General features: G+C 39.2%; 7 protein-coding genes, 1 long non-coding RNA gene and 2 other non-coding genes across 22 annotated transcripts; 5 read left to right on the plus strand and 5 right to left on the minus strand.

Moving 5' to 3' along the window:
* Nucleotides 1–20: 20 nt before the first annotated feature.
* LOC100883260 (Scaffold attachment factor B) lies at nucleotides 21–7,560 on the minus strand. 2 transcript variants are annotated; one of them, XM_012291979.2, is made up of 15 exons: nucleotides 7,082–7,560; nucleotides 6,669–6,756; nucleotides 6,421–6,587; nucleotides 6,064–6,315; nucleotides 5,946–5,970; nucleotides 4,672–4,828; nucleotides 3,479–3,519; nucleotides 3,118–3,386; nucleotides 2,866–3,028; nucleotides 2,530–2,783; nucleotides 1,929–2,434; nucleotides 1,672–1,845; nucleotides 1,413–1,582; nucleotides 1,179–1,335; nucleotides 21–1,120 (listed from the first exon to the last, which is right to left on the minus strand). In XM_012291979.2, exons 1-15 carry the CDS (start codon nucleotides 7,202–7,204, stop codon nucleotides 955–957), a joined length of 2,712 nt encoding a protein of 903 aa, XP_012147369.2. In that variant the 5' UTR covers nucleotides 7,205–7,560; the 3' UTR covers nucleotides 21–954. The 2 variants fall into 2 exon arrangements, with proteins under 2 accessions (XP_012147369.2, XP_003706166.2); XM_003706118.3 differs by having other exon boundaries at nucleotides 1,413–1,549; nucleotides 7,082–7,558.
* A 223-nt stretch (nucleotides 7,561–7,783) lies between these two features.
* On the plus strand, nucleotides 7,784–8,860 carry Arpc3A (Actin-related protein 2/3 complex, subunit 3A). The gene is made up of 4 exons (XM_003706125.3): nucleotides 7,784–7,991; nucleotides 8,149–8,325; nucleotides 8,385–8,580; nucleotides 8,659–8,860. The coding sequence occupies exons 1-4, from the start codon at nucleotides 7,986–7,988 to the stop codon at nucleotides 8,811–8,813; spliced, it is 534 nt and encodes a 177-aa protein (XP_003706173.1). The 5' UTR covers nucleotides 7,784–7,985; the 3' UTR covers nucleotides 8,814–8,860.
* Nucleotides 8,861–9,093: 233 nt separating this feature from the next.
* On the minus strand, nucleotides 9,094–10,815 carry RpL15 (ribosomal protein L15). Of its 2 annotated transcripts, none has more exons than XM_003706135.3 (5): nucleotides 10,685–10,815; nucleotides 10,146–10,346; nucleotides 9,791–9,927; nucleotides 9,604–9,714; nucleotides 9,094–9,413 (listed from the first exon to the last, which is right to left on the minus strand). In XM_003706135.3, exons 2-5 carry the CDS (start codon nucleotides 10,315–10,317, stop codon nucleotides 9,219–9,221), a joined length of 615 nt encoding a protein of 204 aa, XP_003706183.1. In that variant the 5' UTR covers nucleotides 10,318–10,346; nucleotides 10,685–10,815; the 3' UTR covers nucleotides 9,094–9,218. The 2 variants fall into 2 exon arrangements, with proteins under 2 accessions (XP_003706183.1, XP_012147385.1); XM_012291995.2 differs by having other exon boundaries at nucleotides 10,676–10,810.
* Nucleotides 10,816–11,224: 409 nt separating this feature from the next.
* On the plus strand, nucleotides 11,225–12,939 carry LOC100876553 (uncharacterized). The gene is made up of 4 exons (XM_003706143.3): nucleotides 11,225–11,704; nucleotides 11,873–12,057; nucleotides 12,126–12,494; nucleotides 12,568–12,939. Exons 1-4 carry the CDS (start codon nucleotides 11,377–11,379, stop codon nucleotides 12,796–12,798), a joined length of 1,113 nt encoding a protein of 370 aa, XP_003706191.1. The 5' UTR covers nucleotides 11,225–11,376; the 3' UTR covers nucleotides 12,799–12,939.
* Nucleotides 12,940–13,046: 107 nt separating this feature from the next.
* Nucleotides 13,047–15,168, minus strand: LOC100883821 (tubulointerstitial nephritis antigen-like). Its single transcript, XM_012292010.2, has 7 exons — nucleotides 14,874–15,168; nucleotides 14,722–14,785; nucleotides 14,468–14,660; nucleotides 14,106–14,401; nucleotides 13,835–14,034; nucleotides 13,610–13,770; nucleotides 13,047–13,548 (listed from the first exon to the last, which is right to left on the minus strand). The coding sequence occupies exons 1-7, from the start codon at nucleotides 15,166–15,168 to the stop codon at nucleotides 13,429–13,431; spliced, it is 1,329 nt and encodes a 442-aa protein (XP_012147400.2). The 3' UTR covers nucleotides 13,047–13,428.
* Nucleotides 15,169–19,221: 4,053 nt separating this feature from the next.
* Nucleotides 19,222–19,293, minus strand: TRNAP-AGG (transfer RNA proline (anticodon AGG)). The gene has a single exon. It is a non-coding gene; the product is annotated as a tRNA-Pro (tRNA).
* A 391-nt stretch (nucleotides 19,294–19,684) lies between these two features.
* On the minus strand, nucleotides 19,685–23,818 carry LOC143264836 (uncharacterized). Of its 4 annotated transcripts, XR_013038797.1 has the most exons (5): nucleotides 23,666–23,818; nucleotides 23,490–23,554; nucleotides 23,050–23,423; nucleotides 22,815–22,974; nucleotides 20,868–22,737 (listed from the first exon to the last, which is right to left on the minus strand). It is a non-coding gene; the product is annotated as an uncharacterized LOC143264836 (long non-coding RNA). The 4 variants fall into 4 exon arrangements; XR_013038798.1 differs by lacking the exons at nucleotides 23,490–23,554; nucleotides 23,666–23,818 and adding an exon at nucleotides 19,685–19,790 and having other exon boundaries at nucleotides 19,913–22,737; nucleotides 23,050–23,190; XR_013038796.1 differs by having other exon boundaries at nucleotides 23,050–23,554.
* TRNAT-AGU (transfer RNA threonine (anticodon AGU)) lies at nucleotides 19,719–19,792 on the plus strand. Its single transcript has one exon. It is a non-coding gene; the product is annotated as a tRNA-Thr (tRNA).
* nan (transient receptor potential cation channel subfamily V member nanchung) lies at nucleotides 20,225–24,670 on the plus strand. Of its 8 annotated transcripts, none has more exons than XR_013038793.1 (14): nucleotides 20,225–20,362; nucleotides 20,553–20,731; nucleotides 20,785–20,872; nucleotides 20,967–21,143; nucleotides 21,326–21,515; nucleotides 21,589–21,742; nucleotides 21,804–22,058; nucleotides 22,123–22,718; nucleotides 22,800–22,965; nucleotides 23,040–23,301; nucleotides 23,838–24,019; nucleotides 24,090–24,206; nucleotides 24,257–24,396; nucleotides 24,447–24,670. XR_013038793.1 is itself a non-coding variant. In XM_076533700.1 (14 exons), exons 1-14 carry the CDS (start codon nucleotides 20,272–20,274, stop codon nucleotides 24,477–24,479), a joined length of 2,616 nt encoding a protein of 871 aa, XP_076389815.1. In that variant the 5' UTR covers nucleotides 20,225–20,271; the 3' UTR covers nucleotides 24,480–24,670. The 8 variants fall into 8 exon arrangements, 5 of the variants coding, with proteins under 5 accessions (XP_076389815.1, XP_003706172.2, XP_076389814.1 ...); XR_013038792.1 differs by having other exon boundaries at nucleotides 24,458–24,670; XR_013038794.1 differs by having other exon boundaries at nucleotides 24,174–24,206; nucleotides 24,458–24,670.
* LOC105663397 (dynein axonemal assembly factor 19) lies at nucleotides 24,669–25,785 on the plus strand. Its single transcript, XM_012291999.2, has 3 exons — nucleotides 24,669–25,012; nucleotides 25,085–25,353; nucleotides 25,428–25,785. Exons 1-3 carry the CDS (start codon nucleotides 24,860–24,862, stop codon nucleotides 25,723–25,725), a joined length of 720 nt encoding a protein of 239 aa, XP_012147389.1. The 5' UTR covers nucleotides 24,669–24,859; the 3' UTR covers nucleotides 25,726–25,785.
* Nucleotides 25,786–25,841: the final 56 nt, after the last annotated feature.

Here is a 25,841-nt window from a genome sequence, read left to right on the forward strand (position 1 = left end):
ATCGTTAAAATACCAGAATGTAATATGTCATAAATTTATTTATGCTGTAATAGTGGTTGCTACACTGAGAAACGTCGTGATACGTGTGTTCAACGTACCGAAGCTGACTCTCAACGTCGTTAGATGTACAGTTCTTATGGAATTCAATATACAAATTCAGTCATATCCTTACAGAATATGTACGTGTTTCTACGAAGAATCGGCTAAAGATATATCGTGTAACTGCGCGTGTGTGATTCTATGTATGTAATATCTTCGGTCCTACGAGAATGCGTGTCCAACGATGTAACGAACGCAAGTTATCATCGTTTCAAATAAATTGCAGTGAGCCATCGAACGCGTCGTACGATTATAGTTACGTGACGAAGCGAATCAAATCTTTGTCTCTCTGCGAACGGTTCTTTCTAAATCTTGCGAAGCATCGAAATCATGTCTATTAACAAATGTACAAAAATTCATCAAAATCTTAGTTCGGTGTTGTAAATACCATAGATTCGTATGCGTTTCGCTTACGTACACACGCAAAAGTAATATTTCACGGTGGGCGTTGTTATACATTCAGTTAGTATTTCTTTTGTCTATTATTGAGTCGCCATAATATAAATCCAAAATCAAAGATACATTGAATTCGCACATATTCCAATAGAGCTCTTGGAATCGCTGCGAGTGTCGAGAATGAGATGTTCGCGCGATCATCAAAAACTCGATCCACGATTAACTTAAATACAAAGTTGCAAAGAAATGTCTACGATGTACATAAATTGTGTATGCACAGTTGTTTATAACCGACGCTAATCGTGTATGCAAATATTTGATTTAAGGACAATTTTAATAATAATTCGATACGCACGTGTTTTGTGATTGTGTTATGCACACACGCGCGCGTGCCTAGAAAACGCGTCGATATTAAATTTATAATTATTCGTTGCAGTAACACGAATCAGTTGGATAAAATCAATATTTTCTCATGCTTTGCATAGACGATTTATACGGATCGAAACGATCGTAAGATGGCGTTGTGCCGGGTGCTGTTAATCCCATAGACTGCATAGGACCGCTTTGGTACGTCGGTGGTACCGGATGTCGTAGCGTGTTTCCCATGCTACTTGAGTTACTCCATCTGAAATCGATCGTACTTCGTTACGATGCCGAAGAAACGTAAACGAGTAGTTACGTACCTGTTTACGTTTTCTGAAGATCTAGAACTCCAGCTGGATGGTTCGTTACGAGGATCTCGGGTTCCGCTACTCGTGACCGAATTAAACGATTTCGTAGACGGAGGTCCGGAATGCCAGCTGCTAGTTGTTCTGTTACTTTCTACGTAACGACTCTCACCTACGTGTTGAAAAGATTATAAGTACAGAATTTTTCTTTAACCAACCATGTTTGAAGTACTGTATTATCCTACTAACGTGGGGTACTGGAACTCGCAGGCTTAAAGCTTTCATTGTATCGCGTATGACTATCCCTTGAACTTCTATGAGTTTCCGTGTCGGAACGTCGAACATCGCGTTCACGGGTGTACGTAGTTGTACTTGGACGTTCGTACCTGCGAAAACGTTGCGGTGAAGGTTGTTTCTGTCTAATCGGATGAAATTTTGACAAAACTGAACTTCATGTAATCATTCATTAGCATCGAGTTATATCAATTTATTCGTTATCGTAATTTACCTTCCTTTAACTTGTCGAGGATCTATAGACGACGTTGATGTGCTGAGCGTTTCTCGGCGAACAATCACTTCTCTTCCACGCGATACGTCGGAAAAGCTTTCTGGACGACTACTACGTGAAGTAAAATCGCTGCTACGTTTAAACTCCTTCTTCAGTCCCAGATCCTGAGCAGATCTGCGATACATTATATTACATTTTTCATCTGTCCCTTTAATTCGTACGTTCTTAACGAGCGGAAAGGTTGAAACGATTCTTACCTACTGGATTCGTAACGAGTAGGTGGCGACGCATCTAAGGCGCGTCTATCCGAAACACGATCCAAAATTTCGCTACGACGGTCGCTCACACGTTCTGGAGTATGTCTTCGACTATGCTCCGTGGCTATACGCTTCCTGTCAGGTTCCACGTACATGTCTCTCGGATCCCTTCTGTCGCTCGAAGATCGTTTTATGGACGGTGGCGGTGGAGCGCGTCTACTCTCTTCTAGTCTCATCTGCTGCCTTTTTAATTCCAATCTTTCTCGTTCCAATTTTTCTCGCTCGAGTTTTTGACGTTCGCGCTCCAATCGGAGCAATTCAGCCTTCTCTTGCTCAATTCTTTCCCGTTCTCTTCGCAATTTCTCTCGTTCTCTTTCCAATCGCGCAGCTTCTTCTCTTTGTCTCCGTTCAACTTCCCTCTGTCGTTCCATATCCTCTCTTCTTCGTCGCTCTTCTTCGCGAAGCATTCGCTCCCTTTCTCGCAGTCTTTGCCTTTCCCGTTCCTCCTGAAAGTACAGGAAATTCACGTTCCACACAGTTATTTTACATTCTAGATTATAGATCGTAGATGGTTAAATAATTCGATGATTAAGCCGTGTACCCTAATTTTCGCGAATGTCAGTACATCGTCGCGTCTACGTCGTTCACGGCTACGAGACCGCGTATGCGATCGATGATGATCCCAGGATCGAATTCTCTTCTCGTCGCGTCTTCCTCTCTCGCTCTCTGGCTTCTTGCTCGTTGACTTGGTCGATCGAGAGTCGGCATCCTTCGAAACGGTGTCTTCTTTCTTCTCCTGTACTTCTGACTTCTTGTTTTCGGCGATTTCGTTGCTTTTCTCCTCCGACTTTTTCGCTATCGTTGGTACGAATACATCGTTAAATTTCTCTGACAAGACCGACAACGCGTACAGATCAATTATTCGCTAATCACTCACTTGCTTCCGATCCTTTATCTTCTGCTTCTTTCTTCGTTTCTTTATCCTTACGATCATTAATGTCATGACTATCCTTCGACTTGTCTTTCTCTTCTTTCTTCTCGGACTTTCCATTCGTCGTATCTCGCTTACGCATGTGACTCTGCTGAGTGTCACCCTTTGCCTTTGAACGTAAAAGAACACGTTGTAAGCAGCCGACGATATACGTAAAAGGTCTGGTGAACGCGTGTTCGCTTAGTTTGTCGCATCTACCTTTTCTACCGATATTACGCGCCCGTGAAGCTCAGTTCGGTGCAAATGTTGTATACACTTTGCAGCATCCTCGCTCGTTGACATGGTAACGTAGCCGTAGCATCTTGCACCGGGTGTTCTTGCATTCGTCACTACTTTAGCTCCGATCACTTTTCCGTACTTTGAGAATATCTGCTTCAAGTCTGTAGCACGAGTACTCGAGGACAATCCGGACACCCATAGGTTTCTGCTGCTCGCGTTAACTGGACTGACCTGTGACGTCTTTTTGTCTGGAAGGCAAAGTAAAATAGAAACAGAAATAGTAATGAATTATGGGAGATGAAGAATTACGAATGAAGGAGAAGGAAGAAAAGTATTTCACCTTTATCATCCCTTTTCTGACTCTTGTTACCGGACTCCACGCTGAAAATGATTATTTATATTATTACAACAAACAATCATTGAAATAAGTCTTATTGAGTATGCAAGTTAATATTATAAGAACTATCTTTTTTTTCGAGGCTTAATAAGTACCTCTGTAACTATGTTAAGCGTATAAATTTGGCTAGCAACTTTTTTATTTATAATATTATGAACATTGTAGTTGTCATCGTCATTATCACTATCATCATCATCATCGTCACCATCGTCATTATCATTATCGCCGTCGTAATCATCGCTATCGCCTTCACCATCATCATCATCATCAAGTATTGTCGTTATCAATAACGATAACAACAATAACAACAGTAGCGATAATCGTAATAGTTAAAACACGATCTGGTATCCAGTTTGGCGTTCACTTGTACATCGTTGTTACAACGACGCGCTTACAAGTTTACTTTTAGTTACTATTACGTATTCGGTGTGGTCCGCATCAAGGTTTTCATCTTTCGTGTGTAACGAAAGCTTACGGTTTCTACTGCGTGATCCCCTTTAGATATACGAGTTTTCCAGAAAAAAAGCATCTCCTTCGTCGTTCTTCCGAGAGGGTACTCCTTGTCAGGTTGGACCAAGTATCTCATACGCGATATAAAGTGGTAGTTTTCTTCGATGAACATGATTGCTTGATGTCGCGTTACAGTTCAAGGGCGATCTGCCGATTGCATAATTTGTCTCGAAATACTAATAATCTTGCTATCATGCTTGATGAAACTGCTGTTTGTTTTATAAACGAATATCTTCGTCACATTTGAGAAGGGCAGCGTACAAAACTCATCGGTAATCGTGGAGCGTGTAAACACCATTAAAAAATATTCGTTTACAAATAAGAGAGTTGGTATAGGGACTCGGTTAAGTTTGCTAGCCAATTTCTCGATTTCTTAACATACTTTCCAGAGTTAAGAATTACAGCCTAAAACGTACGAGCGAAAAGGAACTTCGTATGCGATTGAAAAAAAGGGAATAAAGTAATCTTGCGTGTGACTTGGACGAATAATTTCAGCTTGGGAATCCATCGTTCGACAGTATGTTATCCTGATGGTATTGTATGCGGCGGAACAGCATCGCTAGCATAGAGTTGTGTGACATTTCGTTGTCGTACCACTGTGAACCTTTTAGCAATGAGAGACCAACCTCTTGCTTCCGTCTCCACCACCGTCCTGCTTGTTCTTCGTCCCGACGTTTGCACCTGATGTCGACCCTTCCTTGTTGCTGGCACCGGCTTCTGCTCTACTGCTCCCTTTAGTGTCTCCCTTCTTGTTTTCTTCCACTTTCTTCTTCTCTCCTCCATCTGCAGAGACAATCAAGGTAGCATAGTCACTTTCTGCGAAGCCAGATTTCTTCTCCCTCCCTAACGCTCCCGCTTAGTGGCCTGTATTTCCTGCATGGAACTTTTCCGAGCCACTAACAGACTGCGCAGTGAATTATGATGAAGATCACATGATCACGATATCACAAATTCGCTCTTCAATGGTATAATCCATAGCGACCCTACTTTGTTTTTTTCTCTCTTTCTCTTTACAACGATTTAAAATTACCTTAGTACCTTTTTCTACGACTATGAATTAAAGCCTGAATCAAAAGAAAAATTATAGGATAGAGAACGGTAAAGAAGGAAGATGAAGGATAAGAAGAAGTAGTAGAAGGAAGAAACAAGGGGGGAAAGAGAAAGAGAAGGGATCTACGTATACAATATCATGCCAATAATTATGAATTCCGTGACAAAGTAACCGCGCATGAAAAATTTCTCAAAAAATAGACTATTTAAAGGCTATTTTAAGTCCATAGTTCGAAGATATCGATTTCTCCGATGTGATAAACAATGTTGCATCGTTAATGGTATACGAGGAAGATTTTTGGCTTGACATACACTTGAGTCTTCTTCTGTCCGTTTAATTTGAAAGTAGAATAATCCAACGATGCTCTATGCGGTTAGGTAGAATTAAATGTAAGTTTATACCGAACTCTAGCGTTAACTAACTTATAGACTAGCACTTATGGGATAAACTTTGTATAAAATATGGATGACAAACAGTGTAAGAACGTCGACGAATATACGTTTCGTTCAGATTGAAACCTCATTGATCGCCATGACGTAATACTTTGTAGATAAATCATTTTATGCCATATTCATGTTTCCTGCACGTATGTTTGTTCACAAACATGAAACTCGAAGAAACCTTCGTCATAAGATGAAGCGCGATGTGCAATTTTGTAGACTGATCCAACACGTTCGACGGTCTGGATAGACGATGTGTTTTACACGCAGATAAACGAGTCCCTTGGTCTTGATGCCGCATACTTAAATAACTCACTCGTGATCGTAGATAAAAGTACTCCTATATATATTCCTTGAAAACTTACGTCTAAATAGAATATTATAAAATTTAACGTCCTCAAAAACTTACCCTTGTGCCTATCGTGAGATTCTGTCTGTAACATAAAAATATATGCATATATATATAATTATCATTTTCATTTTTTTTTGCTGTAAACATTTATGCTCTCTTTCATTAATTTTATTACCTCCTCGGCGAGGAGATTCTCTTCATCTTCTCCGATAGTTAGATTGATGGAATCCTCGTTGTCGATGCCGTTAGCTTCGACCGTCGAAATTGAATTAGTCGAAGTTTGATTTGCCACGGTACTTGCTTCTGATTCTACTTTCTTTTCAACTACCTGTGCAGTCTCGGTTGAAAGCTTATTTAAATGATTCTTAATATCTGGTTTGTGCTCCACTTCCTTACTACTGGTATTTTGAACTTCGCTTTGAGGTTCCTACAATAATCTTTCTTTTATTACATGAAATAATATTTGCAATATAGTTAGAGGTATACGTCATAACAAATGCTTTTATCGTGCTTGATACAAATTTGTATCTACCTCTGTCTTTAATGCCATTGTATCTTCTTCGGTGTTGGACTTTGTTTCTGTTTTGATTTTTATTTCTGTTTTAACTTTTGCTTCACTAGCATCAGGTACTTCTACTGGTTCTTCCTTTAGATTTTCTAGTGTTTCAGCAGACTCATCTTGATTCGTTGTACCTGTTACTAAAAATAAAAAAAATAAAATTGAAACTGAAAGAAATGTAAATATTATATTTAACTGGTATAGCATCTAAAATGTCTTACCACTATTTTTTCTTGGGCTAACTTTACACACTCCACCGCATGGTACTATCAAATATTCATCAGGGTCTTGACCTTCGTCGGTTATAGCCTTTATACATAAAAATAACGATAAAGGTGCTATGATTGAAACAAAGATAATTGACAAAAATTTTAAATATATGATTTCAATTAAAAATTATATTTTCGCCGCTCATGATCTAGATGAATAATAAAATCTTTTTTTAAACTTAGAACTTGAAAGATGAAGTAACTATTACAAAAGTTTTATGAAAAATTAATTTTACGGCTATATGGATTAGGTATGTTTGGAATGAACCACTAACGGAATCAATGGGGTTAAAATGGCGACAAAACAACAAGAAACGTTAGTCAGATAGTAGGAAGAACAATTTGAAAGAGCCAAGATAATTTACTTTGGAGAGACGTTCGAGAAGCGCTGCTTTATTCCCAGTTTTGTCCAATCCGCGACGCTCGAGTTCTGTTTTTAAGTCTATAACTCGTAGCTCGGTAAGCTTTTTTCCTTCGATATCAGCCATTATTCTCGTACGAAAAGTGTCCCACACAAGACACGCTTATACTTCAAAGTTTACAGTTCTGCACGTGTAGGAAATTATGAACAAAATCCTCATGCATACACTGAATAAAACGATAAAATCACGATATTCGGGTGAGAACAGTTGAAAGATATTTTACAATTACAGAGGGAGAGTCAGGACAACACACTTCGAAATGAACAATCCATCGTAGTCGCCATTCAACGGAAATGACCGGAAGTAATTCCCGCACCAAGCAAGTAAAACAGCCAATCGCAAATATCTGGAATGCCGTTCTATTGGAAAATTACCAACGCAACTTCTGCTATTTTACACAAATTTCAGCAACTGATAATTAGATAAAGTGACAAATTAAAAGTAAAAATGTAAAAGATAAATTTTCTTTACTATATATAGTATTACGTACAATATGTATTCGAATAAATATTGACTATTCTTTGTACATGATCTTTTAAGATGCGTTTAGATTAAGCGAACATTCGCTTGCCCACCCTTACGCGTATGCAGGAGTGTGGAAGATAGCCTCTTCAGGTTTCTTTCTCGTTCCTACTTTATACGTTTCATCTAAACTCGCCTTTATAACGAGTCATCTTGTCACTGTCAATTTTGTTATTCCTCAAACAAAACTGTAATGTGATATGCAATTGCTGTATACTGTATTATATGTATGTATATAAAAATATAGAGAAAAATATGTTCTTTTAAAGTGATATATTAACGGGTGTTTATTAAAGTAAAACACTCTGCAAATAGTCTTATCAGTATGCCTGTAAGTAACTCCTTCAATGATGCATTATGATTCAGAAAATTCACATATTATATTTAGGGCGTCTCCTTCGACTTACTTAAAGTACTGGCTTTTGAAATTCATATATTTTTTAATGTAATATCTGACAATGTTGTTTAATTTCTTTTTCTTATTTTAGGCGTATCACTCAAGTTTTGTAGAACATAATGGAAACATTGGTAATATGGCACTTTTGCCAATTAGGACCCATTTTAGGGGTCCTGCACCACCTTTTAACGGCAAAGACTTAGATATAATCGACGAAGCATTATACTTTTTTAAAGCAAATGTGTTTTTTCGAACATACGAAATTAAGGTACTGATACCATAGACACTCAGTATTAAAATAATATTATAATGAGGCTGTTATTTTAGAGCGAGGCTGATAGAGTTTTAATTTACATTACGTTATACATTACTGAATGCTTGAAGAGATTACAGAAGTGTGCGACTCATGCTCAAGCAACAAATGAGATGTATTCTCTTGCTATTTCAAAGTTTGATATTCCTGGTGATCCAGGTTTTCCTCTGAACTCTGTATATGCTAAACCAAACAATCCTGTTGAAGCTGGTAAGTCTTGTGTTGCATCTTATATTAAAAAGAAATTTATTGTACATTGTATATTGAATAGTATTTCTTTCTTGGTAGACACTATGAGGCAGTATTTGCAACAAATAAGACAGGAGACTGGCATTAGACTGGTAGAGAAAGTGTATGGAGAAGATGGAAAACCAAGTAAATGGTGGTTATGTTTTGCAAAGAAAAAATTTATGGATAAATCCTTATCTGGACCTGGACAATAAAGATCCTTTCCAATTCTCTTTTATGAATAAATACAAAAGTTACCGTATATGATTCCCTAAATTCTAGTATTAACGAATTTAATAAAACAATGAAACTTGTGATTCAAAATGAAATTTGCATATAAATCAACACATGAACTGAAAATATTAACTAAACAAACTCTAAAAGGTTATTGTGTATCATATTCCTACGCGCATGTGTTTTACCAGTGAATTAAATTTATATAAATAATTTAAGTTTGCATTTTTTTATGGGTATCAGGAAAATGATCAAAGTAAATTTTAAGAAAAAGATGTTTATTTCGCGCAGGATATACCATAATATTGATACAAGAGATTGTAACATATCAATGAAATGATGTATCTCGTCCACGCAAGAATTAATATTATAAATATTTAAAAACTTTATCGCTTCCTGCGGAGCGATAAAGAGTTTCTTCTCAGCCAAGCCGCACGACGCGAACCACCAATAGTTTGTGAATAACGATGTCCTTTTCCTAAACCTCGCGAACTCCTGCCGGCTGATGTCTTTCCACGAAGTTCACGATGTTTGTGAACCGCATTGCACACCCAGTTAACTTTTGGATCGTTACGAATTGCCTGCAACACGAGTGTCATAAAAATTAGTCGTGTATCGTTTCTTGTCACACTAACAAAATTTTATAGATTTTACACTTCAGACATCCAAGGAAGATTAAAGTATCATTATTTATCAATAATAACAATATAAAGATATCATCATTTTTCGTAAACGTGTACCTACAAATAAGCTGAATGTTATTAAATTTACCTTATGCGCAGGGTCAACCAGAATAACCTCATAGTATTTGTAGGAAGAGTCTTGAGCTACCCAATAGCTGTTCAAAACTCTTAAACCACCACAACGGCGACCAACACGTTCCTGAAAAATGATTGAACATTAAAGAAGCATTTCTTGTTAGATACTTCAAAGAAAAAGAAAAAAAATTTGTACTCACTTCAGCAACAGACTGTAATTTCCTGGTAGGTTTCAACTGATTAACACCATGGCTTTTGGGTTTACCATATGTTGCACCCTTAGGGACTGGACGTTTACGACCACCTCTTCGTACTCGAATTCTAAATATTACAAAACCTGCGTATTCAGAATAAAATTTCTCATTTGTTTTTAATGCATTTGTTAAAATTAACATAGTAAAATTAAACAAAAGTAGTATCAGTAAATACAATAAATTGTATCACCATAATTCCGTAAGAGTGGTGCATGGTGTATCATCATATACAATAATTATGATAAAGAAACTTAAAACGTGCACAATAACTTTGAACATTATATAAAATTATTGAGTATACCTTGTTTGGCTTTGTAGCCCAAACGGCGAGCTTTATCGGGCCTCGATGGTCTCGGGGCACGATGCAATTTTGTTAACTGACGATATTGCCAGCATCTGACGCGAAGCAAAAAGCGGAGTACATCGCTTTGCTTTTTGCGATAGAGTTCTTGCATATACTTGTATGCACCCATTTCGAATTATTGAAAAGGTGGGGACGACCCTATAACATCCAAATTAGAAAAATCACATAAATATGAATAAAAATGATAAAAATTATGAAGATAAATTCAACAACAAGCAATTAATACTCAAACAGAAGAAACTATTTGTTATAAAAACATAAAATCTTGTCGTATTGTCGAGCACGTTGAAAGAGCCAAGCGCAAATATGGGTTAGCTTTAGTGAAACAATAAATACAACATTCCCATTAACAAAATACTTAAAATTATATGAATATTCTGTATGAGCAAGCCTGGTAATGAATCTCCTTTGTCGTTAGTTCAAAAAATTATTCGGATTCTTGAGATAAAATACGATTTTCAACGTACAGCACTCACCCCACGCAAGAAGAGCAGAAAGAAAGAACGTATTTCCATCATGGCACCGGTGTATCAAACCATTGACCCAACAATGTTAGAGGCGGCGCACTCCCCGCTATAAACGTCGAACGCGACGACATCTGCAGAGAAAAAATCGCGACAAGGCCATCGACAAAATTGCGGCGGAAGAGGTAATTTTCGATTCAATCAATTGTTCGATTATTCAGTGACTACGATCGATGAATCGATTAGAAACATTCAAATTCAAAAGTACAAAGTTTAAAAGTAATTTTAAATTGCTTTTGAATATTATTTGAAACTCTTGATAAATTATAAAATGAATTGTGTAGAAAACATAAAAATTGTTTTCGTGCGGATATATATTGTATTTTATTTTTAGGACCATGCACTGCGACAAATTATGGGTGTGGACATATATGTATACCGGTGAACTTATTTTTAAAATCGATGATTCTGATGGGTCAATAATGACTGACGATAATAGGTAATGAAAATTGATAGTATAAATTAGTATTATATACGAGTTAAAATGAAAACGTCTGTAAAACGCGTTAAAACGTTACGCGGTCGTGGAAACGGTTAATACGGTCTATTATCGAGCGACCCGGTGACCTCTGGTCGAGGAATTGATTATTTTAGGAGAGGTAGCGAGAATAAAATGCCAAGTCGGTAAGGAGTCGTAGTTCACGATGGAGAGTCGTTCGGATAGTATAAAGGACCCGATTTATTATCCTTCGATGCAGGAGACAGCGGAAGCAACCGGTACGGAAGTTGAAAGTGTGGACCGAAGTAGAAGTTCTGCTGGCAGCCAGGACCTCGGTTTGGAGGAGAGCAACGCGTTGAAAGTACCGCGCAAATTTATCACCAACTGGCGACAGGCTTGCGATCGCACTCGCGACAGGACCAAGGATTTGCTGAAGAGGTGGCGTGCCGTCTCCACCAATATCGACCAAGTTATCGTTCCAGTTTCTGACAAGCAACTGGAACAACATCCCAGTTGGAGCGTACACGTTTGGAGTAAGCTCTTACCACGTTAGGAGTAAGCTCTCATAACGCGGGATGTAAAGAAATGCGTAAAAAGAAAAATAGCGTAACTATATGTTATCGCCACAATGACCTAATTAAGCACCTCTCCTTTCCATTTCTCGTCTTTTGTTTTTTTCAATTTGTATTATCGAAACACAGCGACTTGGGTGAGTCGGTATCCCAGCGACGAGAACCTCATCGCTCTCGAAGAGGCTGCCAAGGGAGGGAAAGTATCGGACCTGGCGCCCATTCAACGGGACAAATTCTCTCACTTTTTCACGTACCTCCTGGACCACGATAAAGATGGTTTCATTAATAGAAAAGACTTCCGAATGTTTTCAGAGGTATCTACTTTTTTATTTGTCTCCGAATTTACGCGATAGAAAATGGCGCTGCGTTTCATGTTCGAAAGCGATTGAGGCGATTCGCGGACTGGTCATGGAACGGACCAGAGTACCTGCGACTGATAGAAATCGAGCAAGGGTTAGCCGAACTGATTCTCCGGGAAAAGAACTACGAGGGAGACGGAGGAAGAAAGATCAGTTTGGAAGAGTGGCTATCATGGTGGGCGAGAATCGTCGCTCCAGCCGGTGGCGCAGCTTACGACGACATCCCCTTCTGGCTGAAGGTTTTACCGAAAATATTTTTCCTCGCCATCAACAGCTCCGCGAACGGAATCATCTCTAAGAACGAACTCGCCGCGTTTTATGGATCGGTCGTCGGCTTGGACTCCGACAGGATATCCAAGTGTTTGGACACCGCGTATGATTCGTTGACTTCGGTAAACAGTTTTTACTACTTGTAAACTACTTGTTAGTAAGGATATTAATAGAGATTGTTTCTGTCTTCTTCAGAACGGGGATCATTGTTTGCGTTGGCCACAGTATCAGCTGGTATACGCCAACTTCCTGTTCGGTCGAGGTCCTTTCGGTCCGGGCGAACATTTCCTCGGCATGACGGACTCCTGCGTGAGTCGGGGCAACGTACCCTTTCCGATAGACTACTCCGCGATGAACACGCCGAGGGACAAATTGGAAGTGTACGATCCACGTTGCAGAACTAGTCGACGCAGCGTTGTAGTCTGAAACGCGACATGAACCGTAGAGAAGAGAACGATCGACTCATCGTTCCAGATTTTCCGTTTCATAGACAGTTCCCGTGAAAGCAATATTGCGCAACTGTCGTTTCTTAACGATGACCAATAAAAATGATCTAGTTTCGAGCAATTTTCTTGCATCCTTTCATCGAACGCTTTTTCATTTCACTGAACATCTGTTTACGCACTAATATCTGTTACGAACAGACGCGGTAAGAAGTAGGAGCGATGCTTAAATAAGTGTTTGATATTTTATTATTAATAACGTTAATATTACGTTGTCATTCGCATACGTAAACACAAGTATCGTACGATTAGAAAGTATTTGGCAATCGTGATTTCGCGCAAATTCATTCGCAATTTGCCACGAATCGATACAACGCGATTACTAGAAATACGATCTAACGAGAAATTAATCGCTTCGTAGATGATATCGACGGTTGAGTCCTACCGCGCGGAGCGGTATTGAACGACAGTCTGGAACACTGATCGGCAGCAGATGATTCGATAAATGCACTGTCTATTCGTCTAGTCCGTCATTAAAGTTTTCGGCGAACGACGAGCGTCGTTCGGAAGCGTAACAGTTCGGTATCGCGACGAGGAAACGTTTTCCCCAAAATTAAACGGTCTTCGCCCATACGCCCAGCACGAACGATTCGATCTCGCACTCGTTCGTGCCTTTCTGAATTCGGAACAGGCCGTTCTCGCCCCATTGCTGACCCCAAGAGTTGGCGACCAGCTGCAAATAGAACATGTCATGTTAAAATGTTCTTTTTATTTTCATTTTCTCCGAAACTTACCCAATATTTAAGCGGTGTATTGCGAGAGTACGTGGGAGGTTCCTCTCCCCATCCGATTATCCTAACCGAATGATAGTCGGATTCGTAGAGTTCCGCCGTTACCGAGTGCTTGTACACTCCGGATTCATAGGAGAAAAAGTCTTGATAGACTCTCATCGTGGCTATAAAATAAAATAACGTCATTCATCGGTCAGCGATCGGTATAATTAAAGAGAAAATAATTGCCTTGGACAGGTCCTGACGTAAGAATCTCTTGCATAATGTCTGTCTCGTTAGCAAGTCGATAAGCGGGTCCCACTTTGTACAATTCTGTTCGAAGAGGATTAGGCGGAGGAGCGCAACCAGCGCTTCTTAAATCGGTCCTCTTTCGAAGTCTGCACGTCTCGGTGCTCGCTTTCCATGGGTAGCAGTTTTCGTCGACCAATCTGAAAAACCAAAAATAATGTCATTCAAAAATTAAACATATAGCAAGCTAGAAGAAAGGAGGTATAATTACCCAAATCTGCGCATGAACATCCAAGCTCTGTCCAAGTGCCCTCCGCTGCAACCCTGTTGTCCCCTGTTGTTGCAAGAAAGCAAATGTTGCGCGCTGAGTTCAACAGCGTCCGTGCCTTTGCTCATAATCGCGAATCTATCGGACGCGACCTGTGCGGAGGAAATTGCCCAGGATGCACCGCACCATCCTTGATCGGTGATCTTCGATATGTCCCGTGGCCAACGGATCCTGGAATCGAATTCACGTGGCAGGGATTCCGGATCGTAAATTCGTCGCACAGCGTTCATCCGGTAAACCTATCGAACCAAGTTGATTGAACGTACAAATCACGTTGGAGAATCAGTCAGCGATGGAATCCTTACCGATCGCGATGGATTCAACGTGCCCAAGCGGAGTCGCATGCCGTCCTTCAACGTTCTGCCATTAAATTCGGAGTAGTTTCGGGCCCTCCAGTTTAATGGCATCGCGTTCACTTCGTCGATCAAATCTGGCTCCTGTAAACACCGGTTCTGCTCGCACAGTACCTCTGCGCGTCTGCCCACCGCGGAACATTTGCTGAGGAAATGAAATGAAGATACAGAAAAATGTTGCAAATTCGCAACGATGAAGAACGTACCATACGTTGCAGTTGCTCTTAAAAGTTTGCCCATGAGTGTAGTACTTCCCTTGGTAGAGGCATTCTAGAACGAACATATATCGTTTTAGAAAATCTTGTTAGAAGCTGGTAATAGTGGTCTCGATAGCTCTAAATAGAGTTTCGTTAATTACGTCTTATTTCCGGGGGCGGTGGTATGGTGATGTTGGGCTCGATTCCCTTACAGTGGCTCCAGTAGTCCGGACAACAGTCCTCTTCCCTGATCCGGTCGCAAAAATCGTCGCAGTAGCATAACGTGGTGAGAATCGGAGCGCTGCAGTCATCCTGACGACCCGGACAGCAACTGCCCCGTGGATATCTTTCGGCGCAATACGGACCGGGTCGTATTCCCGTAAAGTCTGGCAATCCTTTCACGACGGACAGCAGCAGGAAGAAAACGACGCTCCGCAAGCTTTCCCACGATCGCATTTTTGATGCGTTTCCTGCAATGGGTTAATTTTATTCCTACATTTTCTGTCGTGTCAAGTTCGCTAGCGACCAAGGATCCAACTCAGCGCGCAGAAGGTCGATTCATCGTGTTTTCTCGTTGTTTTGTCATTTTATTCCGGTTTCAAGATGCGTAAGCGGTGCGAATATTCGGTAACAACTGGCACGATAACGGTGTCAAGTCCACGCTAGCCTTTACGAAAACGCGTCGTCCGGTCTACGGTTTGTTGGAACCGCTTCAAATGATTCCTGCTCTGTCGCTTTAAATGTCACGCGCATAATTTGTCTCTCACGAAACAGGGTAGAAGAGCAGCGTTGACCGTGAAACGATGGTACCTCCTATAACGAGATAGCTTGCGCGAAGTCGAACAACGACGTCATTCGTTTTCTATGCAGAGTCGTTATCGAGCGTATTACAATATCGATGGTATTTACCAGACTGGAACGCGTGTTTGCTATTATAATGGCAAAAAATCGTTGAACCGCGACGTTAAGCATCGAATAGGATGCAAGAGGTTGAAAATTCTGGGACGTTGATGAGCGTTCTAATGCGGAATATAGGATAAGAAAATCACGAATCGCGTCACGAATCTAGGAGCACGATTATAAGTTAGCGCGCGACTATCCGCGAACGGACGAGCAAAACGATCTTGACCCGTTTCGTGTCATTAGGAACAGACGCGACGACGCGCATCCATCTACCTACTACGTTTTAATATGTGTCTGACCCTTCGGACGATTAACGCATACTCTCGTAATCAACGAAGCTAGAAACCGACGTTACTGCCAAAGAATCAAGGACAGGAACTAGGATCGAAATAATAATCTTGACCGTGAAAGTGTACGAACGAAGCAGGTACCTCGAACGGAGAGCCAGCTGGATACAAGAAGTAATTGTTCTAAGGTGTTCCGTAAGCTTGACGTCAGAGATAGTATTACTCGAATGACTACGAATGTAGTCAATGGAAAACTATGCGATCGTTTATCGTCCGTCGATCGTTCGAGAACGATCCGTTATTTAATTTCGGAGAAGTCGGTTCGATTGATTTCTACGCGTCAATGACAAATACCGAGGACTGATAGATTTTTCGCATTCCTGATAACTCGTGCGTGTCAAAACAAGGCGCGATGATTCCTTCGAATCTTTTCGATCGATTTTTAAAACGTTTCTTTTTTTTTTATTTATTTATTTGGTTCTCGTATATGATTCGGACGAGTGTTTTCGTTTGTACAAATAAACGATCGTTATCGTCGATTCGCGAAACGAAGGTACGATGTACGTCCGAATCTATATTTGGATCACGCGTCATGCGAACATGCTCGAATCCTTTGAAATTTAAACTGTTTTTTGTGGAAGACTGGTCCGCAATAAAAGGTAGAACGCTAAAACGAATCGAATTCGTACACCTAAGTTAATTGCCGCGCGCGAATACCGGTTATCGTTTCGGTAGACGCTACCGCTGTTTATCTCGCTCTCGAGCGAAACCTGGCTTTTCTTTATCGCGTAATTTCGAATAAAAAGTAGGTTAATTCGCGAAGAACGCGGTGATTAAACGAGCTGCTCAACGATACGGTAACGAATGGAAGATCGCTGTTAAGGAGAATCGATAAACACGATGACATAATAGCGTAACGCGAGATATCAAAGTTGAATCGTCGTCGCGTCACGTCGGAACAAACGACTTCTTCGATGCGTTATAATTAAAATTCCGACAAACATCGATGTAAATAAACTTGCTAATGATCGCCGCATCCGTTCGCGAGAAAAACCACTCGCTTCGACAGACTTAATTTCGGAAAGGTTACGCGGATATCCTTATGTAATTATAGCGATGCGTATGCAATCGGAGGCTGTTTTAAAAATGACTCGATCGAGGAAAAGAGGTTACGGAAACCCGTTAACGACATCGTATATTTTTAAGCGGGATCCAAACGTTTCAGGACCGAGATCTTTTTCGGATATACGCGTATCGATCAAACAAACGAGAACGAACAACAGCTTGGCCGATATTCCAGCGACGCTTATTTTTACGATTCGTAATTTCAAATCTTCTCTCTCTTTCCGCGCTTTCTCGTCCGTTCTCCCTCCCTTTCCCGCTGGTCCTTTATTCTCTTTTTAATTCGTTTATCGTACGGCGCGCCAATGCTTATACGCGATCCTTCAAATTGTTCGCGCTAAAAATAACGCGAACGTCATATTAACGCGTATGCGCCCGCTGCCCCAAATTCCGATCGTTCTTTCTGTCTTATGAATTCAATTTTAAGAATCGTTTGTTTATAAGTATCGATGCGTTTCGGAGAACGATATCGCTGTTTTGGGCGGAGACGTAAGCTCGCACGAAACGCTTTGGTTCCTCATCTCCGATCTTAGAAAAGCAGGACAATTCTATAGAATCTCTTCCCTTGTGTCACATCTCGTTTTACTCTTCTATGAAGCAAGAAATGAATTCTTTTCAATTTACAGGAAATTACATTCCGATTGATTTTATGAATCAGTCGATATCGATATCGTCCTTGTAAAGTTATACACAGTTGCCTCGCAATGTTTGGAAATAATACCATTGTCATCGAGATGATTTTCGTAACACGTAACCGTGGTACTCTGAATGAAACAACAGGAGAAAGATAACGTCTCGAAAGAGAATATCATTTCGAGTCTCGTCACGATGCGTACGATATACATACGCGTACGGGATCGCAAAAATTCTCGTATTCGTAACAAGATGTTCTGGACGTGCCTCGAATTGTTATAGATATATCGTAATGTGAAAAAAATGTTTTCGCAACTTTCGTGTTTGTGGATATTTCTCCTTGAACTATATAGGTAATTTGAGTAGAAATTTTGTGTACTAGTAATAGTAATGAGGCAGAGAAACACTGGGGAAATTCCGCGATGATCAGCAAGGGTTAAACTTATCGACGCGACGCGAGTCAAATTTCCCGCTAAAAACGTTCGCGAAAATTCAAACCGCGAAAAGTAAAGTACCTGCGAGTATCGAAGTTAAATGTAGCGAAAAATGTAACATAAAATCAAAACATTTTGATGTTATAAATGTGTATTTCAGTTCTTCGGAAGGCGATGACGCGTATTTATAATTTTCAAGCTTGTTGACGCATCGACGTACAATTTCATAATTTGTCAAATGTATATATAATCTGACGGTCTTGTTTTAGATACTACGGATAAAAATACAATGTTACCAGAGCTATAGATATCGCGAACGGTAGCCAAAAACATTAAGACAAGTTTGACAAATTATGTTATATTGTGTAGCACTTACCTGTCACTTGTTTCGTGGTCCAGGATTTTCGAGGTCCAGAAGTTAAATGTCAGAACCTTCTTCCACGAAAGTTGACTGTATACTCGAAGAATGTTGATGTATGTGACAGAGAATCTTGATAAAGTTTGATGGAAAAATTAAAAGACAAGATAACGCGAAGGAGAACGCAATCGAGAAGAAAATAAAGGAGTGGTCGAATCCGAAGATAGGATACGAAAATGAAGTCCGCGAAATAGAGAAAAGTTCGAAGTGACAGATTCGCGATCGGTAAAGATTAGAAGGGTATAAAAGTCGGTGCTGGCGGCTCGAAAGCGCGAGCCTAACTGGCCCGTGAACACGCTAGGTAAACGCGAACTAAATGTTAGCGTCTCGCGGTACATCGCGTTTCGGTTTCCTCTCGTCTTCTCAACGGATCTCCTTACGAGTTCTTCCGTCGGATTCGTCATTCCTTGGATACGTTAAGGTCTCTGATTAAACTCGTCCGCGATCGTCTCGAGACGCGACTCAACGATAACAACGTTTGCTAACTCACGTGTACGAGTAATTCATTCGTTTCAGTGATAAATCACCTGAGACAAGTTTAACAATTATCAGGCTTTAAATCTAATCGTACTCCTGATATGTGGCTTTAATGGAAAGTAACGATCTAGTAAGTCGTAGTTTGTTCAATTGGAATACGCATGATAATGTAGGAAAATTGAATCGGTAAATAGTTAAACACATTGAAGAATGTAAAAAGCGAAAAAAAAACCACGGGCTCGTCCGGGATTTGAACCCGGGACCTCTCGCACCCTAAGCGAGAATCATACCCCTAGACCAACGAGCCGTGATAGCAGAAGTTTCTTAATCTGCGTGATATGTCTGCTTTCTTGAGACTATATTTGTCTTGCTGTAATTATAATCTTTAACGCCTAATATCTACAATTTGTACTCGGCGCGTATCGGTCAATTAGTATGTATCATAATTTCTTTGGAACCTTCCTCGAAGACCATGTATTGAACATCGTTTCGTATAAAATTTAACGCGTGGAATGTATAAAAATGTTTAAACAATCCCAGATTCGTAAGTTCAATTATGAAATACATAGTGAAGTGTAGATGTAATAAGTGAAACGTTTGAAATATGTATGTACAGTTGGAGAAAGAAGTAGATTTCAATTTTTTATGAAGTATTTAAACAAATAGAATGTTTATATTTATTTATTCTTGATCGTATAATATGAACTGTTGCTAAAAAACACCTTTCAACGAGGCGCCGTGGCTTAGTTGGTTAAAGCGCCTGTCTAGTAAACAGGAGATCGAGGGTTCGAATCCCTCCGGAGCCTGGAGAAGATGAATATTTTTTTTTCGTTACAGAACTAAATCTTAATCTTTTGCAAAGATCTTAATGTATCATAAAATTGAGTAAAATGCAAAGCAGTCGAATACTCGTTTAAAAACCTTACCATTTCATACGATTTATTTCTAGCAAAACAGAACTTGATAAACCCACGTTATTCCATAATGCAGGAGATTATAAAAGTAAGTATAGTCATTACTTGGTTTTTTCCTTGCATTCTCCTGTTACCAATGTTTTTCTCGGTTGTATCTTTTCAATTAGTTACGAAATAAGAATAATCATTAAAGAATGGAAAATATGTACGAACATATATCGAAGCGTGTTTGCGTGATCGATGTCGAATAACTACTCTATGGTAACGAGGAGACCAAATATATTCCCGATGTTTGTGGGCTCTATTTGTTCCGAAAAAGAATGATCACTTTCGATCGTTAACATCATCGAATAAAATTAATTCACAAAATCATGGGGAACACGGAGAGTAACGTAACTAGCGGCGTGAAGAAACAAACAGACTCCTCTTCTATCTTACTTTACAAGCTGGTCGATTTAAAAGGTAAAGATATTTCGTTCGAACGGAATATCAAATTTTTTGTTATAACAAACGTTTCCTTATCTTTTGTTCTTTCGATTTTTATCTTTCTCCGAACTACTCAATCGGTACAAATCTCGTGATCGTGACTTTATACTCGTCGACGAGGCAGCTAAAGAGAACAAAGGTGTAACAGAACTCGATTCTTATACAGGTGGTGGTTTATTAGTGGACATGATGAAAAGAGCAACGCAAACTAAACAGTACGCTGAACTAGATCACGCTCTAAGAACAAAAGTGGAGCCGTATTTATACAATAAGGGTAAAGGTAAATGGATCCCGATCGAAAAGTTGGTTTTACTGCGGAATAAAGATCGCCCGAAGCATAAAATGGTAAGAAAACGAACATATCGCTTAACAAGAGTTCTCATTGTGCGTGTATGCAGCTTCCACCATTGAGGGCTATGGAGAATCCGGCTGATTACGACATAGACAAGGATATGGGCGAGGAAGAAGTGGACGAAACGAAGATAGGTGAACATATATTGTACATACATTAATAATAACATTATACAAAGAAAGTATCAAAACTTTAAACGTCACATGTGTTCGATTGTATATGTATCAGATAAAAGCAAGTACAGATTGGTCTGCTGGAGCTTGAGTCAAAGAGGAGCAGTAGGAGAGACGATTATGCATTTATGCATGTTACATGCGACTGCTATTCACACCGATCTGGCTAAACGTTTACTACGTTTCTATCCTAAGCTCATCAATGACATCTATATCAGTGACGAATACTATGGTTAGTTAATCAACAAACTAGATTTTAAATTGTACAGCTGCAAGCATTTATACTATCAATATTTCTAACAGACACGTTTCCATTTAGTTCCCCTAGTCTCATGCTCAGTTCTTTTTGCTACAAATTAGTTGTTCGCTACTCTTACCCAGAGTATAGATAAGCATACATAATTTTTATCGTAGGTGAAAATGCATTACACATCGCTATAGTGAACGAAGACCCGGCTATGGTAAAGTTCCTTCTGGACAGCGGCGCCGACGTACACGAAAGATGCGTAGGAAATTTTATGTGTCCGGAGGATCAGAAAGCGTCGAGAACAGACAGCGTGGACCACGAATGGGTTTGCGTGGCTCCCGAAACGAATTACAGCGGGTAATCGCAAGTAGAATGCAGAACGTTTCAAGAGTTATATAGGATGATATCTCTAGTTTTCCCTCCTGTACAGATACGTTTACTGGGGCGAATATCCATTAAACTTCGCTGCGTGTTTGGGCCAAGAAGAGTGCTACAGATTGATACTCGCTAGAGGAGCAGATCCCGACAAGCAAGACACCAATGGAAACACGGTTCTGCACATGTTGGTGATCTATGAAAAGATGGTAAGCTCTGCAATCACTTTGAAAGCTTTTAATTAATGGTAACGGTGAGTTTTTGTACGAGGCCACGTTCGATATGGCGTACGAGGTAGGAGCATCGTTATCGATCAGAAACGCGCAACATTTGACACCGCTGACGTTATCGGCGAAGCTGGCAAGGATCGAAATGTTTTTTCACATTTTGAACATCGAGAGGGAGATTTATTGGCAGATTGGCAGCATTACGTGTGCGGCTTATCCCCTCTCGCAGGTGGACACTATCGATGTGAACACTGGTAGCATCAGCCACACTTCCGCCCTGAATCTGGTGGTCTTTGGAGTGAGTTAATTTTTGCTTCTGATTGTACACGTGTTTCTCATTTAGGAAAAGGTTTCTTCTTTAGGAAAAGGATGAGCACTTGGAACTAATGGATGGTACCATGGTTGACCTGTTAAACGCGAAGTGGAACACCTTTGTAAAGTCCAGATTTTATCGCCAGTTCTTCCTATTTTGTTTTTACTTTATTCTTTACTTGATTAGTTTCACTCTTCGACCTGGTCCTTCGGTCACATCGACTGCTACAACTGCTCCGACTACAGAATCGACCACACCGAAATTGCCAGATCCTCCTCCAAATTTTATTCCAGTTACGAATCAAAAAACGTTTCTCGAAGCGAGCCTCTCGTCGTCCTTGGATGAAATTGTGACAAACGCCCTGAATTTAAATTTCCCTTCGAACGCGACGGCTCGCTTTGACGATCTAAAACTCGATCTCGTAACCCACATAATGTCTAATCTGAAGAACATATTGAATGGGAACGAGACCAAAAACGAGCCATTTAACAGCTCCCAACTCGCCAGGTTTGACAAACATTTATTCCGCGAAAATGACACTGATTATTCTACTAGCATCTTGAACGAGACCGCCGACGTTGATTCCACGACGAAGTTTTCGTTTGACAATTCTGTACTGCTTGAGGCTGATAATAAAAGCGATTGGTATGTACCAAGGAACTTTCTGAAAAATTCGACAAGGATGAGAAGAACTTTTCGCACAGTTCGCTCTTCTTTTTTGATAAGGTGGACTGATCTTACCACAGAATGCCGATTAATGCAACTGACCACCGCATCCGCGAAGATCCGATTAATCGCAGAAATATTTATGGAAATCGCAGCTATTCTTTACATTCTTGCAGCGCTAAGAGAGGCCAGGTTTCTAGGTCTCAACATGTTCATCGAAAATCTGGTAATGAAGCTTTCTTTCAAATAAAAAATCAGTTAACTAACAGAAGCCTTATTAATCGCGTTATTAATTTATAGATGACTGTACCATCGAGAGTAATGTTTCTCTTCTCCTGTTGCATACTGCTCTCTTTTCCGTTTCTGAGATTATCCTGTGCTGACGAAGTGGAAGATGTGCTAGCAGTGGTAGTAATGTTGACTACAGCACCATATTTTTTGTTCTTCTGCAGAGGTTTCAAAACGGTCGGCCCTTTCGTCGTGATGATCTATAGAATGATCATGGGCGACCTACTTCGGTTCGTATCCATCTATTTGGTCTTTGTAATTGGATTTTCTCAAGGTAAACTTCTTTAAAGCGTTTTGATAGAATTTTCGATCGAGACACCTTGCCGATAACGCTTCCACTCGCAGTCGACACACGTTTTCGTTCTGTCACGATCGCACCTCTTCCTTGGCCTGAAACTTTTGGCACACGATAAAAGATACTGCATTTTACTTTCGAGCGTAGATCATGGTTAAAAATAAAACCTAGATCGGAAGACGATCATTCAATTCAATTGAGACACTAAAGATGCTTCTTGTTCGTGAAATTTCTGGATAAAGCATAGAAATATTGCATTATGACTTGATCGTTATCTTTGCCACATCAAGAGCGACATTGACACGAATTATTGCACTGATATCTTGCCAAGTTAATACCGTACCATCTTATTATATAATTTTGCAAATTCTGCCTCATTATTTGAGTGCCACTTTTTAATATGTAGCATACATGATAAATGCTTTCTACTCCAGTCATGAACTTTTTCTTCTTCTTCTTCTTTTCCTGGTTTTACCTCCTCTTCATCTTTTTTCATGCTATTTTCTTTCCTGCAGCTTATTACATCATATTTCTATCTTTTGATAATCCAAACACGCCAGAAGGTGTTGATGATTCAGTGAGCAATCCAATGCCATCACCAATAGAAAGCATCATGGCAATGTTTCTAATGAGTATGACAAACTTTGGAGATTACTATGGTGCATTTGAGAGGACCCGACATGAAATGGAAGCCAAGGTGGTACTTTCCTACCCTCAAATTTGTCCACTCCAATGAATACTTAATGTAAAAATTTGTTTCATGATAGTTTCTGTTTGTTGTATACATGGCTATTGTTGCTATCTTACTTGTGAACATGTTGATTGCTATGATGGGGAATACGTATCAAAAGATTGCAGAAACTAGGAATGAATGGCAGAGACAAGTATCTGACTTTCTTTTCTATCATCTTTTGTATTTTTATGTCCTTATTAGAATTCATATTTTAGTGGGCACGTATAGTTTTGGTAGTAGAAAGAGGAGTAAGTCCTCAAGAAAGGCTTAAAAAATTGATGGATTATTCTCAACCAATGTCTGATGGCCGCAGAGCATTGGTGCTCAGATTAAATCAATCGGTAACAAGCATTAATTGCACAGGCATTCAAATCTATTAATGTAACCAAAGACATCTTTCAGGAAGAAGATAAGGAAGAAATGAAGGAGATTTTGGAAATGAAGAGGACTCATGAGAGATTATATAAAAAGAGGCAACTTAAAACAACAAAAGAAAAGACTACAATAACAGAGGAGAATGTTACTTTATAGTATTATTTTTATTCTATAAATATAAAGACATTCATTCTGTACAATTATGTTTTATGTACAATCCAATAAAATATTTCAATCATATCTTATCTCTAAATTTATTTTCTGAATTTATCTTGTTAATACTATAGTTATATCTGTAGTGGTAACTATAGTAACCATTTACTGTGACTAGTAACAAATGTTCATTTGCTTCCTGAATTTCATAGTGTATTACTTCCAGTTAAGAACCATTTGTAACATCAAATAGTTTATGTGATCAGAGTTTCAAAAATGAGTAAATTACGAAGCAAGATAAATTATAAAAGTTTAGAATTGGAACTTCAAGAAGCGCTTAAAGCAGATGAATTATATAAATTACAAAATGAAGCCAAATTAAGAGCAGTTGAGCAAAATGTGCCTAGATACGAGGATTTTAGACAGATGGTACTAATACTTTCACCATAAGGCTATAAATCTACAGATCCAAGTACTCCAATTAAATGAGTTTATATTTAGGTACTGGCAGCCCATCTGAAACCTTTAGAACACACCGATGTTCAACCTACAACAAATGGCTCTTGGAATCCTATTGCTAATAAAGATAACTCAAACACAATGCTAACATTTGACAAACAAAATAGAGAAAGATTCAAGGATGATTTAAAATTATCAAAAGACAACAACATTTTTGAAACACAAGTACCTACTACATATGAACAATTTGTACGAGCTTGGCAAGCTATTGAAACATATGAAGAAAAATTTAATTATCTACAGAATATAAGGTATGAGATTACACCTTCTAGATAATTGATTTAATTATTAATAATAAAATATTCATGCATTAACGTTATTTCAGACACAATTTGCGCGATAAGATATTTTGGATAGAAATCCCTTCAACGTTGCTTGTAGACATAATAAATGTATGTCTGCAAAGTGTTTCAAGCAGGGATAACGTTCTAACCATTATTAATATTTTAAGTACTCTAAGTAAATGCAATAGGTTTTCTTTGGCAATAAGTTTCATGAGGCAAAACGAAAAAGAAACTTGTATGAAACTTTTCTATAAAATGCTTGATAGTGTAAAAGAAGATAAAGTTCTTGAAGACACAGTTAAAACCATAGGCTTAATTTATGGAGTCACATTTGAATAATGATATGACTCATAAATTCGCAAAAATAAAAATACATTATACGATAGAAAAAAAATAAAATGTAAATTTGTGACCTGTCATCAACATGATTCTTGAAAATGTACTTTAAAAGATAT

Source organism: Megachile rotundata, chromosome 7 (assembly GCF_050947335.1).
Source record: "Megachile rotundata isolate GNS110a chromosome 7, iyMegRotu1, whole genome shotgun sequence".
Classification (NCBI taxonomy): domain Eukaryota; kingdom Metazoa; phylum Arthropoda; class Insecta; order Hymenoptera; family Megachilidae; genus Megachile; species Megachile rotundata.

What these genes read in the sequence shown, in the direction of transcription:
- Arpc3A (XM_003706125.3), top strand. An exon ending in TTCGAACATACGAAATTAAG is followed by an intron (nt 8,326 to 8,384) that starts GTACTGATACCA and finishes CTGTTATTTTAG; the next exon opens with AGCGAGGCTGATAGAGTTTT. An exon ending in AAACAATCCTGTTGAAGCTG is followed by an intron (nt 8,581 to 8,658) that starts GTAAGTCTTGTG and finishes CTTTCTTGGTAG; the next exon opens with ACACTATGAGGCAGTATTTG.
- RpL15 (XM_003706135.3), bottom strand. Translation starts at nt 10,317, where the DNA reads ATGGGTGCATACAAGTATATGCAAGAACTCTATCGCAAAAAGCAAAGC. An exon ending in GGGCTACAAAGCCAAACAAG is followed by an intron (nt 9,928 to 10,145) that starts GTATACTCAATA and finishes CTGAATACGCAG; the next exon opens with GTTTTGTAATATTTAGAATT. An exon ending in AATTACAGTCTGTTGCTGAA is followed by an intron (nt 9,715 to 9,790) that starts GTGAGTACAAAT and finishes ATCATTTTTCAG; the next exon opens with GAACGTGTTGGTCGCCGTTG.
- LOC105663397 (XM_012291999.2), top strand. Translation starts at nt 24,860, where the DNA reads ATGAGTAAATTACGAAGCAAGATAAATTATAAAAGTTTAGAATTGGAA. An exon ending in ACGAGGATTTTAGACAGATG is followed by an intron (nt 25,013 to 25,084) that starts GTACTAATACTT and finishes GTTTATATTTAG; the next exon opens with GTACTGGCAGCCCATCTGAA. An exon ending in AATTATCTACAGAATATAAG is followed by an intron (nt 25,354 to 25,427) that starts GTATGAGATTAC and finishes ACGTTATTTCAG; the next exon opens with ACACAATTTGCGCGATAAGA.
- LOC100883260 (XM_012291979.2), bottom strand. Translation starts at nt 7,204, where the DNA reads ATGGCTGATATCGAAGGAAAAAAGCTTACCGAGCTACGAGTTATAGAC. An exon ending in TTCTCGAACGTCTCTCCAAA is followed by an intron (nt 6,757 to 7,081) that starts GTAAATTATCTT and finishes TTATGTATAAAG; the next exon opens with GCTATAACCGACGAAGGTCA. An exon ending in ACTCGTTACGAATCCAGTAG is followed by an intron (nt 1,846 to 1,928) that starts GTAAGAATCGTT and finishes AATGTATCGCAG; the next exon opens with ATCTGCTCAGGATCTGGGAC.
- LOC100876553 (XM_003706143.3), top strand. Translation starts at nt 11,377, where the DNA reads ATGGAGAGTCGTTCGGATAGTATAAAGGACCCGATTTATTATCCTTCG. An exon ending in TTGGAGCGTACACGTTTGGA is followed by an intron (nt 11,705 to 11,872) that starts GTAAGCTCTTAC and finishes ATCGAAACACAG; the next exon opens with CGACTTGGGTGAGTCGGTAT. An exon ending in CGTATGATTCGTTGACTTCG is followed by an intron (nt 12,495 to 12,567) that starts GTAAACAGTTTT and finishes TGTCTTCTTCAG; the next exon opens with AACGGGGATCATTGTTTGCG.
- LOC100883821 (XM_012292010.2), bottom strand. Translation starts at nt 15,168, where the DNA reads ATGCGATCGTGGGAAAGCTTGCGGAGCGTCGTTTTCTTCCTGCTGCTG. An exon ending in CGTTGAATCCATCGCGATCG is followed by an intron (nt 14,402 to 14,467) that starts GTAAGGATTCCA and finishes TTGGTTCGATAG; the next exon opens with GTTTACCGGATGAACGCTGT. An exon ending in ATGTTCATGCGCAGATTTGG is followed by an intron (nt 14,035 to 14,105) that starts GTAATTATACCT and finishes TTGGTTTTTCAG; the next exon opens with ATTGGTCGACGAAAACTGCT.
- nan (XM_076533698.1), top strand. Translation starts at nt 20,272, where the DNA reads ATGGGGAACACGGAGAGTAACGTAACTAGCGGCGTGAAGAAACAAACA. An exon ending in CAAGCTGGTCGATTTAAAAG is followed by an intron (nt 20,363 to 20,552) that starts GTAAAGATATTT and finishes ATTCTTATACAG; the next exon opens with GTGGTGGTTTATTAGTGGAC. An exon ending in TGGTGATCTATGAAAAGATG is followed by an intron (nt 21,743 to 21,803) that starts GTAAGCTCTGCA and finishes TTTTTGTACGAG; the next exon opens with GCCACGTTCGATATGGCGTA.